Source organism: Nuphar pumila, chromosome 6, assembly GCF_984573655.1.
Source record: "Nuphar pumila chromosome 6, dmNupPumi1.hap1.1, whole genome shotgun sequence".
NCBI classification, from domain to species: Eukaryota; Viridiplantae; Streptophyta; class Magnoliopsida; order Nymphaeales; family Nymphaeaceae; genus Nuphar; species Nuphar pumila.
The window spans coordinates 100215539-100236160 of record NC_143254.1 but is presented as its reverse complement, the minus strand read 5'-3'; the positions used below and the strand labels follow the sequence as shown (position 1 = coordinate 100236160).

The following is a 20622-nucleotide window of genomic DNA, read 5'->3' as shown; positions in this document are numbered from 1 at the left end:
TCTATCTCTTCTCTCTCTAGGTCTCAGTTCATTTTCTATATGGTATCAGAGCACAGTCGATCGTGGGAGCGTGATCGACTGTGACGTGATTTTTTTTTTTTGATCGAGCGTGATCAAAGCTCGATGTGATCGAGTGTGATCAAGGCTCAGTCGATAGTGAAGGCCATCTTGATCGTGATTACATCTTGATCGTGATCAAACTCCTATCCCATGAGTAAAAGAAATCAATACCTAATCAGGTCAGTGATGAAAATTAATTTTTTTTTGATCTGATGACAGATCTGGTCATGCTACTAGTCGTGGATGCTTGCTGTGGGTTTGCAGCTCCTTGTTTTTTATTGTTTCGTGACTACCTGTTGGGAGTTTGATTGCTGTTGGCATAGTTTACACTGAACATGTCGTGTGAGATATTGATATCGTTGCTGTTGGGAGTGTGATTGCTGTTGGTAATTCTATATATGGTTGGGGCCCTGTTTTGTTTATCTGGATATCGTTGCTGTGGGAGTTTGATTGCTGTTGGTACAATCTACTCTGGATATTGATGTTGTGGGGAGGTTGATTGCTGTTGGTATAATCTGGATATCGTTGCTGTGGACATGTTGTGATTTCAGGTCGTGACTTTCTGCTAATTTTTTTTAGCAGCATCCAACACGTAGTGGTGTTGCTCGTGAGAAAAAAAAATGAATGACTCATTGTCGAACTGTATATGTCTGGGGAGCTGCCCCTGTTATGAAAAATGTTGCTGCATATGCAGACGTCATGTTAGTGGTGATTCACTGACGTGCTGAATTACTTTTCTGTTTGTGGGCTGCTGCTCACTACTGTCGTGGAATTTTTTTTTGTTCGTAAGTGAACAACTGCTGCTTGGAATATCAGTTGGTGTGTGAGTGTAACACACGGTTTTTCCCTGTTTAGTTTGGAGACTGTCCAGTTTTTTTTAAAAAACCAGAAGTATGGCTGAAACTTCGAAATGTGATTCAAAATTGGAGCATATTGGAGAATATAAGGCATTTGCCAATCCATTTTCGTACGGCTCGTCTGTAAGGTTAAATGAAACTAACTATGCCAGGTGGTCCAGAACTTTTATGATGTCGGTATCTGGACATCGTAGAAAACATATCTTGTTGGAAGATGAACCCACTGAAAAGGTGGAAAAATATGTTACCTGGGATGAAGATAATGACATAGTTATGTCATGGATTATGAATAGTGTCGAACCCCATATTGCAGATGGTTTAATTTGTTATAATACAGCCAAGCAGATGTGGGACAATCTTCGAGATACATACTCACAAGAGACTAATGTGAGTCATATCCTACAAGTCGAACATGAAATATACAATTTACAGCAGGGAGATCAAACCTTGGCCTAGTACTATGTTTCAGTAAAAGCTGCTTTTGAAAGACTTAATGCTCACAGACCTCTCTGTTGTTCGAAACAAAAAGATCATCAAGAACAAACTATGGTTGCTAGGTTTCTTACAGGTTTATCTTCAGAATTTTCTGTTGCAAAAGTCCAAATGTTGACTGGTTCGGATGTACCTACTCTTGCTGAGGCATATAACCGTCTAAGCAGACTTGTGATATCTCTTCCACATTCTCAGCCAGGTACTCAGTCATCTGCCTTAGTTGTCTCATCTGGTTATGGACGTGGAAATCTTCAGAACATCAGAGGACGAGGTCGTGGACGAGGTGTGGGAGGCAGAGGAAAGCTTCAATGTACATTCTGTGGAAAATCTGGACATTTAGAAGATCGTTGCTGGGATAAGCATGACCGACCAACCTCCTCTTCATCAAAGTCATATGCTCCTAAAGCTAATAATACTACTCTCGAGGCAATAAAGGCACAAGAAAATATATCTGCAAGTGACAGCAGTATAACTCTCAGTCGTGCTGAATATGATGAGCTGATAGCTCTTCGTCCTTTGAGTTCTACCTCTCCTGTTGCTGGTGTTGCCTATTCAACCGGGAATCTTCTTCATCCGATTGACCGTAAGTGGATTATTGATTCTGGTGCATCCAGACATTTGTGTGGTAATTCCCTTGCTTTTTCAGATCTAAAGGATATTAAGGCTCAACTTGGAGTCTCATTAGCCGATGGGAGTACCTCCTCGGTTGTTGGTCAGGGAAATATTTCTATATCCTCCTCATTACAGTTGAAAAATGCTCTTCATGCTCCAAAATTTCCTCAAACTTTACTTTCTGTTAGTTGCCTTGTAAAAGAACAACACTGTAGAGTAATATTTGATCCAATGGGCTGTCATTTTCAGGATTTGCTGACGGGGAAGAAGATTGGTGGAGGCTATGAAGAAAATGGAATCTACTACTTACATCATCCAATGGGTACTGTTCATGCTGCAGTGGAACATTCATTTAGTCCTATTCAGTGGCATCGTCGTCTTGGTCATCCTTCATTGTCAAAGCTTCGTTCGGTCTTTCCTCAGATTCCCTCCACCACATCATTTCAGTGTGAAGCATGTCAGCTGGGCAAGCATCATCGAAGTTCGTTTCCTTCGAGTCAGAGTCAGTCTAGTAATAAAGTCTTTGAACTTCTTCATGCAGATGTATGGGGTCCTAGTAAGATTCCTACTAGGACTCAGTGTCGATACTATTTAGTTATTGTTGATGATTTCTCTAAGTTATCATGGGTGTTTTTAATAAAGGAACGATCTGATGTTCCAAATATTATCAAATCTTTAATTCTTGAAATAAAAACTCAGTTTGAATCTACTGTCAAGATTGTTCGCACTGACAATGCTCTCGAGTTTAAATCAAAAGGTCTGTTACAATTTTACCAAGATAATGGCATCCAACCCCAAACTTCCTGTGCTTATTCATCTCAACAAAATGGGGTGGCTGAGCGAAAACATCGTCACCTACTTGATGTTGCCAGGACCATTATGATTCAATCAAATGTTCCTGCAGCATACTGGGGAGATGCAATTACAACTGCTTGTTATCTGATCAACCGCATGCCCTCCTCTTCTGTGGGTGATCAAATTCCAATTCATATCCTAAAACCCAATACCCCTCTCTTCTCCCTCTCGCCAAAAGTGTTTGGATGTGTTTGTTTTGTACACAAACTTGGCCCTGACCGTGAAAAATTAGCTGCTCAAGCTACAAAATGCATATTTATAGGTTATCCCAAAAATCAAAAGGGATATCGATGTTATGATCCTACTTCTCGCCGAGAGTATGTCAGTGCGGATGTATCTTTCTTGGAATCCACTCCATATTACTCTTATACCAGTTCCCCGCTGCAGCTTGATCCAGCTGAGTCTTGTCCATTACCTATACCTCCTTTTCCCTTGGAATCCGTGCCCTCATTCCAGAACCACACTTCATCTTCCAGATATCATAATCCTCCATTGGTATATGTGCGTAGAGATCCACCTCCGCAAGTGCCTCCATCTTCTTATTCCCCTGAGGTAAATTCTGAAAATAATAATCTTCATGATGATGATAACAGGCCGATTGCTCTACGCAAGGGGACAAGACAATGTACCCTATATCCCATATCTCATTTTGTCTCCGAAGACAGAATTGGAAATCATATGAAATCTTTTATTTCAACTTTATCTGCTGAAATTATTCCTCTGAACTATCAGCAGGCAGAGCTTGATACTCGCTGAAAGCTGGCTATGCAAGAAGAAATGGATGCCTTAATATCTCAGCATACTTGGGATCTAGTTGATTCCCCGACAGATGCTGACATTGTTGGATGTAAATGGGTATATACGATAAAGTACAAATCTGATGGTTCAATTGAACGGTACAAGGCCAGATTGGTAGCCAAAGGGTATACTCAGACATATGGTATTGATTTCTTTGAAACTTTTTCTCCTGTTGCACGGATGGGTACCATTCGTCTTGTTCTCTCAGTAGCTGTTCAGCATGGGTGGAGCCTGTACCAATTAGATGTGAAAAATGCATTTCTATATGGGGACTTATCTGAGACTGTTTACATGCAACAACCTCCGGGATTCGAGGTTGAGGGGGAGTGTCAGAAGGTGTGTAGATTGAAAAAGGCAATTTATGGCTTGAAACAAAGTCCTCGTGCATGGTTTCAGAAGCTGTTTGAAGTAATGTCATGTTTTGGCTTTAATAGGTCAGCAGCAGATCATACACTATTCATAAAGAAAACTAGCTCTGGCATAGTTGTTATGGTGGTATATGTGGATGACATCATTCTTACAGGTGATGATGTGAAAGCTATTGAAGCCACAAAGGCTCATCTTCAAAAACACTTTGTTACAAAAGACCTTGGTTCACTCAGGTATTTTCTGGGTATAGAAGTTGTCAGGAGCCGTGAAGGGATGGTTTTGTCTCAACGGAAGTATGTTCTTGACTTATTAAAGGAAACAAGAATGTTGGGAGCTAAACCAACAAATATTCCTATGGACCATAAAGTTCAGTTGTTTGAAGAAGGGTCAAAACTGGTTGATAGCAAAAGCTATCGCTCCCTAGTTGGGAAACTATTGTATGTAACTGTGACCAGGCCAGATATTGCTTTAGCAGTAAGTAAAGTCAGTCAGTTTATGGACAAACCAACTGAGGTACACTGGAATGCAGCTATTATGATTCTCAGATATCTAAAATCTTCTCCTGGAAAGGGGTTATTGTTCCAGAAAGGTGGAACTCTGGATATAGTGGCCTATTCTGATGCTGACTATGCAGGATCTGTAGTAGATAGAAAATCTACCACAGGATTTTGTGTGTTCTTGGGAGACAACTTGATCTCTTGGAGAAGTAAGAAGCAAAATGTGGTTTCTAGGTCGAGTGCAGAATCAGAATATCGGGCTATGGCCCAAACAGCTGCTGAATTGATGTGGGTTCGTACTGTTCTTCTTGATCTTCAAGTGAAGGTTTCCTCTCCCATGACCATGATGTGCGATAACAAAGCTGCAACATATATAGCAAACAATCCTGTATTTCATGAGAGAACAAAGCACATTGAGGTTGATTGCCACTATGTAAGGGATATGGTTCAAGCGGGTCATATCACTACCAAATATCTAAAGTCGGAAGACCAAGTTGCATATATGTTCACAAAACCTCTTGCCAGACCAAATTTTTCAAAATGTTGTGACAAGCTGAGCATGATTGATATCTATGCTCCAGCTTGAGGGGGAGTGTTGAGAATAGGTGGTTTTAAGTAAAGTTATTTTATAGTAAGTGGTTTTAAGTAAACTTATTTTATGGTAAGATGCTATTTGTATTTTTGTTTTTATAATTGGGGCTTTATTGTAATTATGCTTTTAAGCCTCTCTCTATTTAACATAGAGAGAGGCCCTAATATCGATATGGAGTTCTGAGTATTTCCAGTGCAACCGTCTCTCTCTCTCTCTCTATCTCTTCTCTCTCTAGGTCTCGATTCATTTTCTACATTTTGCATATTCGTGGTCTAGGAATTATGCCATGTTCTAGGGTTGACAAAGACTTGTTAAAGCAATTAAAGAAAGAACAAGAGGAAACTGAAAAGAAAAAAATTGCAGAGATGAGAAGCGATTCGATTAATCTGCCTTTTGCTATTGCTAGTGATGAACAATAAGAGCTTTTGAAGAAAAGAAAGATGGAAGGCAATAAAACAATACACGGGTCATTCAAAAACATGGCAAGAGCATAAATTGATAAAAAGATTGGTCGATTCTTTTACTCAAGTCCAATTCCTTTTAATATAGCTAAAAGTCCATTCTGGAAAGATATGATTACATCTTTGGCTAATTGTAATTTGAGTGGTTATATGCCTCCTAGTTTAGAAAAAAGTAAGAATAATCATTCTTGTTGAGGAAAAAAATAGAATTGAAGACTTGTTAGAGACTCAAAAATTTGCATGGAAACGACTTGGAGTGTCTATTGTTTCTGATGGGTAGACTGATATACAAGGGCGACCACTGATAAACTTCATTGCTTACTCACTTAATGGACTAATCTTTTTGAAGACTGTTGATGCATCTGAGAAGTATAAAGATGATGAATATTTAAAGAGATTATTTGTCGAAGTGGGTGAAGAAAGTGTGGTGCAAATAATTACTGACAACGCTTCAGTTTGCAGTCGTGCAAGAATGAATTTGGCAAGTGAAGATACGTATTCACGTATTTTTTGGACTCCTTGTGCAACACACAATTTAAATTTGGCACTTAAGAGTTTATGCAATCCATCAAAAGATCATGCACATGCACGTGAAATGTGTTTATGGATTGAAGAAATAGAGCATGGTGTTCGAAATATTAGAAATTTTATTGTAAACCATCATCATGCCCTTTCTATATTTAATAGCATTCTGATCTCAAGTTACTGAAAGTTGCTGAAACTCGTTTTGCTTCTCTCATTGTTATGATGAGAAGAATTAAGCAACTCAAGAATGCATTGATGATGATGGTGGTTGATCAAGATTAGGATTTTTATCGTACTGAAGATGATGTTGAGGCTCAAGCTATCAAAAAATGCATCTGTGATGATTTTTGGTGGGATAAAATTACATATTTTATTGAATTTATAGAGCCTATTTGGGAAATATTAAGAGAAGTTGACAGAGATGTCCCCATGCTTCATAGAATTTATGAAATGTGGGACAATATGATTAAAAAAGTTCAAAGTATCATTTTCAAACATGAGAAGAAAGATGTTGCACTTATGATTCAAAATTTTGCAATAATGTGCATTCAATTTTAGTGAAAAGATGGGATAAAAGCAATACACCTTTGCATTGCATGGCACATTCTCTCAATCCAAAATATTATGCAAAAAAATAGTTGCCAGAAGGTCTTGATCGTGTTTCTCCAAATAAAGATCCAGAGATATCAAGGAATAGAATGATATGTTTGGGAAGACTTTTTAATGATCCTCATATGTTTAAGGCTGTAAATAGTGAGTTTGAAAAGTTCTCTACTGGGAGATTTGATTCTTTACAAGCACTTATGGCAAGGGACGAGGAAGATCCCCTTAATTGGTGGGCAACATATGGATTAGAGACATCAAATCTGCAACGTCTTGCAATGAAGTTGTTATCCCAACCTGCTATATCATCGTGTTGTGAAAGAAATTGAAGTACATATGCTCAAATTCACAACATTAAAAGAAACAAACTCACTAGTAAAAGAGCAGAGAATTTGGTTTATGTTCACTCTAATCTATGATTAATTTCTCGCCGCACCAAAGATGAGTATATGTACTTTTTTTTTGTATTCAAAGTTCGTATTTAAATATTTGTATTCAAAGTTTGAAGTTAGATACTAAGTTAGTCATATTTTAATGCAGTTATGGACCATCCAAGTATTGAGATGTAAATTCAGAAGATTTTGACTTTGAGGGAGAACATGATTTGCATACTCTCAACATGGATCTTGATCCTGTTCTTCCCTCTAATTTAGACGATGAGGCAGATTTATGATAAGTTTTGTTGTTATCACACTCAATAGCTTTTTTATGTGTTATATTTGGTAAGTTTGTGTTGTTACTTCAATAAAATTACTTTTTTATTTTTGCTTTAAAATTTACAATCTTATTATTGTTATATATATATTATATATATATATGTATATATATATATATAGTTGTGTTCCCGTGTTCAAAATTTTTGAAATTGCTCCGCACCCGTACCCGCACCCATGTGACATAACTTAAGCGTTCGTGCAAAAAGATTTGGCTGGAAAATATTTTTTACAAGATTCAAGATGTTAAACAAGAAGATAAGAGTGAGAGATTACTGTGGTACTCTCTCACCTCTTTAGGATGAGTTACCTTTGCTTGAGCCTAATTGGGAATGATCTGCTATTAAAAAAAGGCAAAAGCAACTTGAAGAGGAATATTTGTTCTCCTTCCTACTCGGGTTAAGACCCATGTTTGAGCAAGTTAGGTCCAATATCTTGCATATGACCAAAACTACCTCTGTCGATGATGCACTTGGAAAAATATACCAAGCTGAGACCTGACTTGGCATGACTAAAGGAAGTGAGGAGGTTCTTGCCGTGTCAAGACCCCGTTACAATGTCAAAGCGTATAAACCCCTTCAATTTTGAAAAAATAACAATGGAGGAAGAAGATGAGATTTATTTGTCACTTTTGTCAAGAGGTGAGACACATTAGACCGGATTGTCCCAAGCTCAAAATAAAGGTAGCAACCGTTGAAAAAACTCCACCCAAAAAGGTGGTGAAGGTACCATGAAAGAAGGCGAACTTAAATATTCTATTGAGCATTTAATAGAAGCATTTCAACTATTTCTTAAGAACTCCTTTACTTCTACTTCTGGTGCCGCCGTGTCTACTTTTTCTCATCCAGGTATGCTTTTTTGGATTCTTGACCCCGATGCCTCTTTTCTAATGACTCTTTTAGAGTCTTTTTTATCCTAATGCACAAAATCCTTTTATAACTCTTGTGTTTCTACGACCGATGAAACTAATTTAGAAATCAAAAGAATTGAAACTTTTTCAAACATTTCAAAAAAAATCAAGTACATAAAGTTTGTTGTTGTTCCAAACTTAATTTAAATCTTTTATCTGTCTCTCAAATCTCGGACTATGGGTATGAGGTCTCTTTCTCATCCAAAAAGTGTTGGGTGCAGGATCGCCAGTCGGGGAAGCTAATTGGTTAAGGCTATAGCAAGAGAAACCTCTACTACATGGTTTTTCTTCATCTTCCCAAAGAATCATTTTGTAATTTTTTCAAGGAAAAAAATATTTCTGTTTGACATTAAAGATTAGGTCATCCTAATATATCTAAGTTATCTCTTTTTCTATTTTTGAAAAACTCTTGTAATAAAGAGCTTACATGTAACAAATGTATTCTTGGAGAAATGAAGAAGATTCCTTTTAGTCCTAGAACCAAGCTTGTAAGTAGTGTATCATTACCCGTATTGGTCGACGCAATAGTAACACTATATCGTATCGTAAACGTATCATAAATTTCTAATAATAAAATGAAAAAAATTCAAAAATATCAAGACAAATTTTAAAAAAATCATATCATATGAAATAATGATGAATTGCACAAATTACATGCATAAAATCACATATGAAGCATTTATGTCTATTACATACTACAAGAGTCATATTTTTCATATTACATAAACAAAAGCATTTCATAAGAACAATTTTTTTAATAAAACATGAATACATGATATATCAATAATCATAATCATCTTCATTATCTTCTTCTTCGACATCCACATTATTTTCAAGATACATGGGGGTCTTCATCATCTACCTCTTGTGCTCCTTCCATGTTAATCCACTAAATGTTCTCTTCATTCAAAAAAGTCTCTGCTGACTTTAACGCATGCATCTAATTCATCAAAATGTTTCAAACTGATGGTATCAAATTGCTTTTTTTACCTCCTTGCGGATGACTTTTCGATTTGCCTAAAAAGATGATATAAAAAAATTAAAATTAGTTGAGTTTTGAATAAAAATGACAAATAAACTTTATAATTTTACATACCTCTGCCTCAGTTGTAAGTTGTAGCAAACATAGACGAGGTCATTGAGCCTTTTGTGCTCCAATCTGTTTCTTCTTTTAATATGGATTTGCTTAAGACACTCCAGTTTCTCTAGTATTCACTTGCACTCTCTGTTTTGCTTAGAATGCGAATGACAAAAGCTCTCGGATTTGAAACATCACTTCCAAACCTATCCCACCATAAGTCTGAAAAAATAATTTGAGAAATCAATTATATGACAATAACAAATATACAATCATACAAAACATCATAACTAAATAATAATTTGAAATTAAAATTGAAATAGACAAAATAAATTACCTAGACGCATTGTGACACAGTTTCACATTGTTGCAGGTCTCCCCATATCATACAATGCATCATCATAAGTTTTCATTTCCTTATGAATTTGATCTTCAATGCTATAATTAGGGTTCAACCTTTCGATGCAATCCGAAAGTCCCTTGTTGACTTTCCTGTCCATTTTAAAAGTAGGAGAGTATCTAAATACATGATTTAAATATATTGCAGAATGAAGAGGTTGATGAAGTTGCCCAGTCTACCTAAGATCAATGATATTCTATATAGGTATGTAGATTTTTTTTCTCCTTCAAATTATCTCTAATGACCTCTTTTGCCTTATCCATGGCTTAATAGAGATAACCCATAACTGCCCTGTCTTCACTCTTATCTAATAAAAGCACTTTCATCAAAGGTATAGTTATTCTCAATAACTTCACGCATGAATCTCAGAAGTCACTTCTGAATACAATATCTACAATTTCTCTGACATTTCTTTTTTGTACATGGAGATATACATTCTACTAATCTGATAAATTTTTTTTTTAGTGCAACTTTATTCTTTACTAAACTTTGCACTGTCAAAAAATTCATAGCCAATAGTAACTGCACTATGAATCAACTTAATACCACTAATGTACTTTTTCATTAAGCTCAAAACCCATGCATGATTGTAAATAAATTTAGTAATTTCTTGACAACATTCAATTGTCTGATGTACCTCATCAATGATGCCAATGTCCTCAAGTATGAGGTCTATGCAATGGGCAGCACATGAGGTCCAAAAGAATGACCCAATTTTTTTTGCTAATTCTTTGCTTGCGGCCTTATAATTTATTGCATTATCAATAATGAATTGTCCAATATTTTGAGGTTGAACCTCTTCCACAACCTTATAAAAAACCCTCAATAATACATTTACTATCTTGGGCATATCAAACAAATCATTTGATTTAAAAAACATGGTTCTTTTGAGGCAATAGATAAAGAAATTTATCAAGGTCCTCGACTTTATATCTATCCACCCATTTGTCATGATGTTACACCCTGTCTCTCTCCATGATTGTCTCATCTCACCACAATAAGCAATCTCACCACAATAAGCCTTCATTCATATTAGCATATAAAATCTTTACTCTTAAAGCATGATATCAAGAAATCTTGTATCCAGCTTCGATACTGGTTATGACATCTGCCATGGCCTGAAAATAAAAGGAATTTGCCATGCCATAACCTGAAAATGAAAGAAATTGGCCGCATTGAAAGGAATGTAGACATCATAGAGGCATCTGTTAACCGTGACATCCGCTTGCTCAACTAAATGTTGAGTCATAGCAGTATAAATGTCGAGCTATGCCTAGGGACAATCCTATGAGGGAAAAAGCTCCTCTAGAGCCTCTAGCTCTACCTCCTGGTCCTCCTCTCGAACAACTTCCTCTTCCTCCTCTTCTTTATGTACCCACAACACTATTATTGGCACCAACCACACATTTTCCTTTCGCTGCAGAACTTTCTACTTCTGATCCTATATTATAGGATATAGGATCAGAAGTAGAGAGCTTATCTTCATATTACACATCATCCCAGGATTCCACATACCTCATTTATGCCTCATTCATCTCTCTTTTTTGTCTTTTTCTTCTCAGATCATCAAGTAATTGCTGACATTGCCATTTTACGACATTCGACAATTTTCTTGACGTGCATGCTTGCACATTATGATGTGTCACAACTAAATGATGCTTCAACCGAGAGATACCACCCAAAAAACTATTTTGGCAATAGTTGTATTTGATTCTTAATCAGTTTTCAATTGTTACTTGAGTGCACCATTGCCATGCTGGATCTTTCGATGCCATTTTTTCCTAAAAATACTCAATAACAAGAAAAAAGTAAGGATTTTTTTTACCTTAACCCACTTTAGTGAAAAAATGGTTGAAAATGCACTCTTGAGAAAATTGCAAAAGCCCTCTCCCTTGCGCACAAATCGACCTATAAATCGATCTCAAAGAACTTAGGGTGCATGGGTTCATTTCCAACAACCTCTACATATGTGTAGAAGTCGGGCCTTAAGAAGGCTTTTAAACCCAAAATGAAAGACTCGTTTGCGGGTCTTTTTAAGTGTGCCAGACCCATATCATACAATATGGGTCGATACAAAGGTGTATCATACGATACACCTACGTATCATATCGTTTAGTAAAAAAAGTAACGATACATATCGTACGATACAAACAACCTTGCCTAGAACTTTTATTTCTTCAAAAGCTTTTGAACTTGTTCATTCGGATGTATGGAGACTCACTACACTCATATCAAAAGGAGGGCACTCCTATTATGTTATATTTATTGATGATTATACTAGGCATACTTGGATCTATTTCTTTAGGCAAAAATCTAATGTATTTTCATGCTTCAAAGAATTTCATAAAATTGTTCAAAATCAATTTCAATCTAATATTATCAATTTTTGATCAGATTCAGGGGGTGAATATTTGTCTAATGACTTAAAAATTATGTAAAAGAAAATGAGATTTCACACCAAAGATTTTGTCAAAATACTCTTTAACAAAATGGCTTAGCTAGAAGGTGCCCTAACTGCAGTTTCTCTTATCACCCTAATGCCCTCATCCTCTTTGCAAAACATACCCTCAATTGAAAAATTATATCAAACTGTTTCGGATTTAAGAATCTTTGGATGCAAATATTTTGTACTTATTGACAAACAAGACAAATTATCTCCCAAGGCCATTAAATGTGTGTTTCTTGGTTATGCTAATAACCAAAAAGGGTATAGATTCTATGATAAGAAAAATGACAAACTATATGTTTCAAGAAATATTAACTTTCTTGAAAATGAAAATGGTTTTGATTTTGGTAAGCCTAATGATAATTCCAAGTATTCCTTGTTTGATTTATTGCCTAAGAAGACCTCTGATGAGGTTACGCGCATATGCATATTGATGACTCTGGTATTACCATAGAGGATACCCAGAATCATGATATTCAAACTTATTTCAGAAGAACTCTTGATCATCCTTCATGTGCACTTGATATGGATAACAACTTTAGCATGTAAGGCCGGTATCTGCTGTTGTATACCTGTTCATCTTCAGTGCGTTGCCTCATTCATTGTTGCAGTGGGGGTCCTGCTTCTCAATTCCTTGTAAGATGGCATCTTGTTACAAATCCTTATGCTTGTAAGGGTGTCAGATCATGTTTATAACTTGTCAGTCTTGTAATTATTGTTGCCATGCTACAGGTGCATCTGGAGCCACTGATTCCTATCATGGATCAGGTTCAAATCAGGTCTTGGTCCAGTAGACCTTAGACCTGCTGCAACCAGTTTAAAAGCTATGCTTCCCAAATATCTCTGCATTCAGATGATTTAATTTACATTTTGGGGTTATAGAGAACTGTATCCTAGATGTGAAGGTCCTCATATTACTTTATTTGGATGGATAATGTGCGACAATAGCTAATAGTTGTTCCCCTGGTCTTGTTCCTGCAACATTGCCTTATGATTTTCATTTTATGATTCTAATGTTTAGGTCAATGATACAGATTGCAATAAGCATGCACCTTGGTGGTGTACCATACTAAATGACTGATACATGAACTATTTCTGAGAATTCAAGTGCACATAAATGCTCGGCATTGAGTAGGAACTTCTTGCTTGTTGGTTTTGTAGTCATGATGAAATTTGCTTGATCTTGATCAGGGCTGCCTACAAAGGTTTTGCAGACACTGTCAGGTTACTTTTGTTCAATGATGCATACCTAGGCCGGCAAGATAAAGATGGTGAGTGAATGGATATTTTCTTACCTCTGGATGATTTTCTTTTTATTGTTGATTGCCAACTTAGTTTCATGTTTTCTTCAGTTTTTTTAATCCAAGTGTATTAATTAGCAGCAAGTTTTTCATGGATTATTTAGTTTTTTTTTTAAAATAGATATGGACCCTGTAATGATGATTATCTAAGATTTTATTTTGTATTGAAGATGGAGAGCACACTATTTTTGATATGCTGCACTTTTTACTTTCTGTTCTCAACTGATATTAGGCCTGACTGTCCCTCCTAATAGAAGGTTACATAGGAAAAGTTAAGACTTTGTTATTTTACAGTGTGGTATATTTGGGTAACAAACATGATCTATCATGATAACTTTGTTTTTTTCCCTGAAAAAAGTTTTTTTTTTATTCGTATATGAAAGAAAGGAAGAACCTATCAAGGTACTATCACTATCTCTCATCATCTTTAAAAAGCAGTAAGTGTCTAATCCAGAAAAAATGAAGCTAGGATGAAAAAGGTTTTCCATGATGTTTTGGAAGTTTTTATGAATCAAATCAATTTTCCACCAGATTACCCACTCCAATGCTTCAACTTCGGTAAGTCTTATTTGAGGTTAGATACAGCATGGACTTCTGGATGTAAAATCAAATTGGAATAATTTTATTATGCATTAATGTTTTCTTCTCAGGCTGCACACCATTGCATTGGGCTGCAATAAGAGGAAACATGGAGGCTTGTACAGTACTTGCACATGCTGGCACAGTGCATGAATTACTAATAAAAGATAATGCTGGATTTACCCCTGCCCAACTTGCCTCTGATAAAGGTCATCGGCATGTTGCCTTTTTTCTTGTAAGTATTTTGTCACAAATTTCCATGTTGTGGTTTGCATGTGAAGGTTATCCATTTTCTTCATATGTCCCCATGTTTTTTAGTTAGTATATGCATGTAAACTGGTCATTCTACTCTTTTATTGTTAAAACTTTCAACTTCGACCATCGTATGACCTGGCCTTAAATGGCTTATCTTAGATTAAGATGCCCATATCATTAGTAGTCCTTGATTGCTTTCATATTTTTCCTCTGGATCTGCAATGTTCTCTAAATTTCAATTAAAAAAAAGAAATTAAGTGAGAAAGATGGAAATTTTTCTGAAACTTGGTTGCTTGATTTGAGGCTTCGTTACCTGCTTGGGTTAAGACAAAGTATAACATAACACCCTATTTCCCCCAATTATAAGCCTTAATTAACTTTAAATGTGGCGATTTATATAAAAGTCAAACCTAGTTCCTTATTTGTCCAAGTGTTGTGAAAGGTGCCCATAACGAGAAAATGTTTTTTTAATAATTACATTATGAAGGATTTTCTCTTGAACTTTTGACATTTGTTTTTTAACTATTTTTAATGGATTCAAGTAGAAAGGTATTTGCTTATTTACCTGCAATATCTTAAGTAAATAGAAAACAAAAATAATGGGGACATTTACGAAAATGGTATTACATTAAATAAGTTAAAATGCTAAGGGAAAAATGGTAATTTTGTCCCATAGCCTAACCGACCTACCCCCCTTTTGCTGCCTTAAATTCAATAACAACAATATCCTTTCAGAATAGAAGATTTTGAAATGGAACTTTCATAGTTTCATTTGATTTTCAATGCTAAATCCAGTTTGCTGATTGACACAATTTTCAATAAACTCAAAGAGGGTAATATATTAAAAAAAAGAATGTGCGTACAATTAGCCTCACAGGATACTACGATGAGGACACCAGCAAAGAGAGTCAAGCTTCTTATCTTACATTTGACTATTTGAGTCATTAGCCTGATAGCATTATGTATTGAAAGGTCTGGTAATTGTCTAAGAGATTATAATGAGGGTTGAGCTAATAGATAGACTTGTACAAATGCTCTGTAAATCATGGTTGTAAAAAGTGTATCGTAACCCGTATCAGATGGGCCCAAAATAAAATATGTATCGTAAACAATCATATGTTTTAAATAAAAAAATCCAAAAAAATCAAGAAAAAACAAAAAATAATGATGAATAGCATAAGATAAAACTATAATATCACATATCAAAACAATTATGTGTAATGAATGACATGCATAAGCAAAGGTTGTAAGTATTGTATTGTTACCCGTATCTGTTGTGTAAAGTCCCTTAAAAAAAACCAAGTCTGTCGATCTGCGGTGTCGGACCCGAGCCCAGCCCGGACCCGACTTCTCGAGTATTCGAGAAGCCTATGCCTTTTAAAAAGGCACAGGCGCCTCGGGCGAGGGGTTAATGCCCTCGCCCGTTCTCTCTCCTCTCTGCGCCTCCCGCCTTCCTCCTCTCGTTTTCCCCCGTGGCCGCAGTTGCCGGCGAACGCCGCCGCCGACCATCTCACCCTTTGAGGGAAGCATCGACGACTGAAGTCGCCGACCACCCTCCTTCCTTTCTCTGAAGCGTGGATGCCAACGACCCACCGCCTCCACCTTGCGTTTTGGCGACCTCAGCCGACGTTCACGCCGCCACCCCCTTTTGCTTCTGCGCCTATCAGTGACACCAAAATCTTCGCTGGTAGCCATCGGGTAAAACCCCTCTTTCTCGTCTCGCTATGTCGATAGGGGGACTCCGCTCCCCTTGTTTCCTCTTCCTTTGCCGGTAGGGGGGCGGAGCCCCCTGCCATCTGTCTTGTTTTGACAGGGGGCTCCATCCCCCTGTCCCTTTTTGTTTGCCGGTAGGGGGGGCGGAGCCCCCTACCACCTCTTGTTTTGACAGGGGGCTTCGTCCCCCTGTCCATTTTTGTTTGCCAGCAGGGGGGCAGAACCTCCTGCCACCTCTTGTTTTGAGAAGGGGGCTCTGTCCCCCTGTCCCTCTTTGTTTGCCGGCAGGGGGGGCGGAGCCCCCTGCCACCTCTTGTTTTGACAGGGGGGCTCTGTCCCCCTGTCCTTTCGTGTTGTTTTGACAGGGGGCTCTGTCCCCCTGTCCCTCTTTGTTTGCCGGCAGGGGGGCGGAGCCCCCTGCCACCTCTTGTTTTGACAGGGGGCTCCATCCCCCTGTCCATTTTTGTTTGCCGGCAAGGGGGCTGGAGCCCCCTGCCACCTCTTGTTTTGACAGGGGGCTCCGTCCCTCTGTCCCTCTGTGTTTGCGGGCAGGGGAGTGGAGCCCCCTACCACCTCTTGTTTTGACGGGGGCTTCGTCCCCCTGTCCGTTCTTCGTTTGTCTGCAGGGGGGCGCAGAGCCCCCTGTTATCTGCTGTTCGACATGGGGCTCTGTTTTTCCCTGTCCCCCTTTAGTTGCTGTCTGGGCAGGCGACTCCCCCTGCCATCTGCTGTGTCGACAGGGGGCTTCGTTCATTCTGTCTCTTCTTTCTTGTTGACAGGAGGCTCTGCTTCTCCTGTCCTCCTCGTCGTGCTCCCTCCACTGTCTTCTCGTAGGGAGCTTCTGTCTGGGTGGTCTGGTACCGTTGCAGTTTTTGACCGGACCCATTTTCTGACTTTTGCTTTCACGCTAACCTTTTAACTCGTACAGGTTGCACGACGGAGCGCACTCGTGTCTCGTGGCCCGAGACTATTCACACTTACACCCACATGTGTCCGAGAACTCATAACCCCCCAAGGTAGGGGAAAGTTGCGTAAAAGGACCTTGAATGAACAAAACTAAACTAAAGAAAAGATAATCGAACAAGAGGACAATTATATACGTATATATATAATTTATATATGTACGTTCTTTAACTCAAGGACGCGGTTTCGCGATCCTTGTCCTCTTTATCTTTTCAGCACTATACTTTTTGTTGCCGCCGCGCTTTATGTGCCTAGGCTTTACTTTTTGTCTTTTTAACTCAAGGACGCGGTTTCGCGATCCTTGTCCTGTTTATTTTTCTTTCTGTTGCCCTGCGCTTTATGCGCCTTGGCTGTTTACTTTTCAGCACTTTACTTTCTGTTGCCCCGCGCTTTACACGCCTTGGCCTTGTTCTTGACCTGCTTGTTTACGCTCTTACTGCTTTATTTCTTGCTTGCGCCATGTAAATTACGATTATGCTATTGTTTTTATCTCTCAGGTTTCTCTCGAGAATGTTGACAGGTTTGAGCTTGTTTTGGGTGCTTCCTTGTGGCCCTTGGCTATCAGCGTAGTCGCATCCCTTGGTGATGATATGTGATGCTACGATAGCACGAGGCGGATAAACTTCATGATATACGATAAAACATAATTATGGACGTTTCACTAAATGATAATCATGCGCCTTCACAGGCAAGACTCGAGTGGGTCAAATAGACCAGGGCATATATAACAAGGCGATGATGAAGAAAAACCCCTCATCGTACTTGTTCGGGATGGTTCATCAAGGGAGAGGATGGATGGTACAAAAACTTCGATGGATAGGCCATTAATGGTTATTACGGGCAAATGTCCGGCTTTCCCAGTCATCGGAGGTAGGGGAAATGAGGCTACCATAAGTATCCTAGGTGGTAGTCGCCCAGTACTTCTGCAGAAGTTGGATGCATCCTTAGGCCCTGTTTTGCCTTTGGGGACTTACTCTTTTGGCCACTGGTCGTTCCCTTAGGAGCGGACTCAGTCAGTCATTTGGGTTATAATAAAATACATAACATAATGGACCTCTGAATCGATCTCGCTTGTTTCTACGTTTCATACATTGTGCGTAACCACAATGGTCAGTTAAAAATCAGAACAAACATGGCATGCTCACAGTATTGTTGGATTAGCACGTTGGTGATGTTCCAACAGTTCTTTGCTTTTGAGCTTGACTGCATGTTTTACCTTGCTACTAGTTTGCTACTTGAGATAGTTCAAAAGTGTGCATGATTAGCCTTTTTGCAACTGCTTACAGTTAGATTTGTATCACTGTACGATTAGCTTGGTTATGCTCATGATGATACTTATGTTAGCTTTCCTACGATCTTGGCTAGTCACTTGCTTTTTGCTTGTTGTATGAGCCTATCTGCTTAGACATGAGCATGTTTTAGATTACTTGTTGTTCTTCTTGTTCTTTTTGCGCACCTACCAGTTTTTACAGACTGACCCCATTTTTTATGGGTGTAGGTGACAGGTAGGCTCTCCTTGTAGGCGGTGGTGCAATGATACATGATTAAAGCCGCACCTTTCTTGTCGGCGTTCTGGCTACTTCGCTTCGGGTTTTTTGTACTTTTGTTGTTGGGGTGGATGACCCCACTGTTCTGTACAGACTAAACCTTTTTACTGATAAGATATTTTTATCTTTTTGTTCACTGTTTGGCTCAGTTGGAAAATGTGTTTTTGCTGGATCTTTTGGCTAACGTACTCAGAAGTTTGGATTTGTACTTTATTTTGAAAACCTTTGGTATCACTAAAAATCTTTGCTGCAAACTCTGACTTTCGAAGAAAATTTCATTCAAATCTTCTTGTCTCTAGTCAAACTTTTGGGGCGTTACAAGTTGGGCAAAAAAAATATACATATCATAAAAAAATCACAAATTTTTTAATAAAAAAATCAATAAAAAATTAACAAAAATTCTAAAAAAAAATTATAATGCATGAAACAATGATGAATTGCACAAAATACAACCATAAAATTTATAAGATTTTTATGCCCCATTGCCATGTCAGATCATCTGATGATATCTTCTAAAAAAACTCAATAAGAAACAAAGAATAAGGATTTTTTTGCCTTAACCCACTTGAGTGAAAAAATGATGGAAATGCACTTACTTGAGCAAACCGCAAAAGCCTCTCCTTTGCGCATGGATCAGCTCTCGAATCGCTCTCATGACTCATAGGGTGCATGGATACCCCTTTAATGGCCTCTATACCTATGTAGTCAGTCGGTGCCTAGTCGCAGGTTTAACTAGGAATCAGTCTAATTCCTAGTTGGACCCAGTCAGGGGGTACCGATTTGCCTGCCTAGGCACCGACTAGCCGCCTAGTCGGCCCTTAGCTAGTCAGTGCCTAGGCGGGAGAAAGGGTACCCTCTTTTTTTTGTTGGTTTTTTTACAATAGTCTGTGGAGCCCATGGTTTTTAAACCCTCTCTCTCTCTCTCTCTCGCTTGAAACCCTCCGCCCTCCGTTGACACCCTCGCTTGCCATCGTTGCCCTTCGTCAGCACCCTCATGCACCGTCATTTCCCCCTCAGTCAGTGATATCGCGATATTATCAACAATTTTAAGGTCGATGATAATATTGGGAATATATCATGATATTTTCAAAATATCGACAGAAACAAAATATCGGTACATTTTTTGAGAAAAGTTATTTTTTTTAAAGTTTGCATTTCTTATTCTTTTGTTTATTTTATATTTTAAAAATTTTAAAACATATTTATATTTTTGAAGAAAAATAATGCAAATCTTATTATTTTCTTAGTTTTTTTGTTATTTATATTTTTTCAATTTTTTAAACTCGAGATTTTTTCAAGATTTATCAAATTTTGAAAAATTTGTCTGAGTTATACCCTCGTCGAAAAATTACCTTTAACAATATAAGTGACTATGGTCTCCCCCTTCCTCAGCCTCTTCTTCTTCTTTTCTCTCTGTCTCTCTCTTCCCCTTTCTTTGCCTCTTCTTCTTCTCTCTCTCTTTCTCTCTCCCCCTTTCTTTGCCTCTTCTTCTTCTCTCTCTCTTTCTCTCTCCCCCTTCCTCTGCCTCTTCTTCTTCTATCTTTGTTCCCCTCTTCTTCAATCAAAATTTTTATTAGTTTTATGTTGGATACATGTTTGTTGTTAGTTTTAGCACTCTATTTTAAGAATTTAGATTATTTTTAAATCATTTGGCATTTGTTAATAGTTGTTTGCTTTGCTTATTCAATTGTTTTTAATATTTGGTAAGGTTTTGTAATGTTGTACATGTTTTTTTTTGTCTATTGCTTATTGTTGATTGATTTTATGTTGCATATATGTTTGTTACTAATTTTAGAAATTCATTTGCATATTTTTTATATTTTTAATTTTTTAATTAAGGTACTGACTAGTCTGCCTAGTCGCCGACTAGGTTTTTTAGGGGTCCATCGACTAGGCACCGCCTGGCGCTTTTGACTACATAGTTCTACACAAATGAGAACGACGACCCACAAGAAGTCTTTAAAACCAAAAAATAAAAAATACGATTCGGCCTTTT

At 37.8% G+C, this 20622-nt stretch overlaps 1 protein-coding gene across 4 annotated transcripts in view; it reads left to right on the top strand.

The window, feature by feature from the left end:
* The window catches only part of LOC149835402 (Ankyrin repeat family protein with DHHC zinc finger domain-containing protein), a 69846-nt gene that overhangs the window by 9608 nt on the left and 39616 nt on the right, over positions 1 to 20622 (top strand). For all 4 annotated transcript variants that reach the window (XR_016432318.1, XM_090008472.1, XM_090008473.1 and 1 more), the window contains exons 4-5: positions 13460 to 13539; positions 14220 to 14383. Coding sequence is in view for 3 of the 4 variants with exons in the window: in XM_090008472.1 (XP_089864598.1) it covers positions 13460 to 13539; positions 14220 to 14383 (244 nt within the window). In the remaining variant the exon portion in view is untranslated. The remainder of the gene's footprint in view (positions 1 to 13459; positions 13540 to 14219; positions 14384 to 20622) is intronic.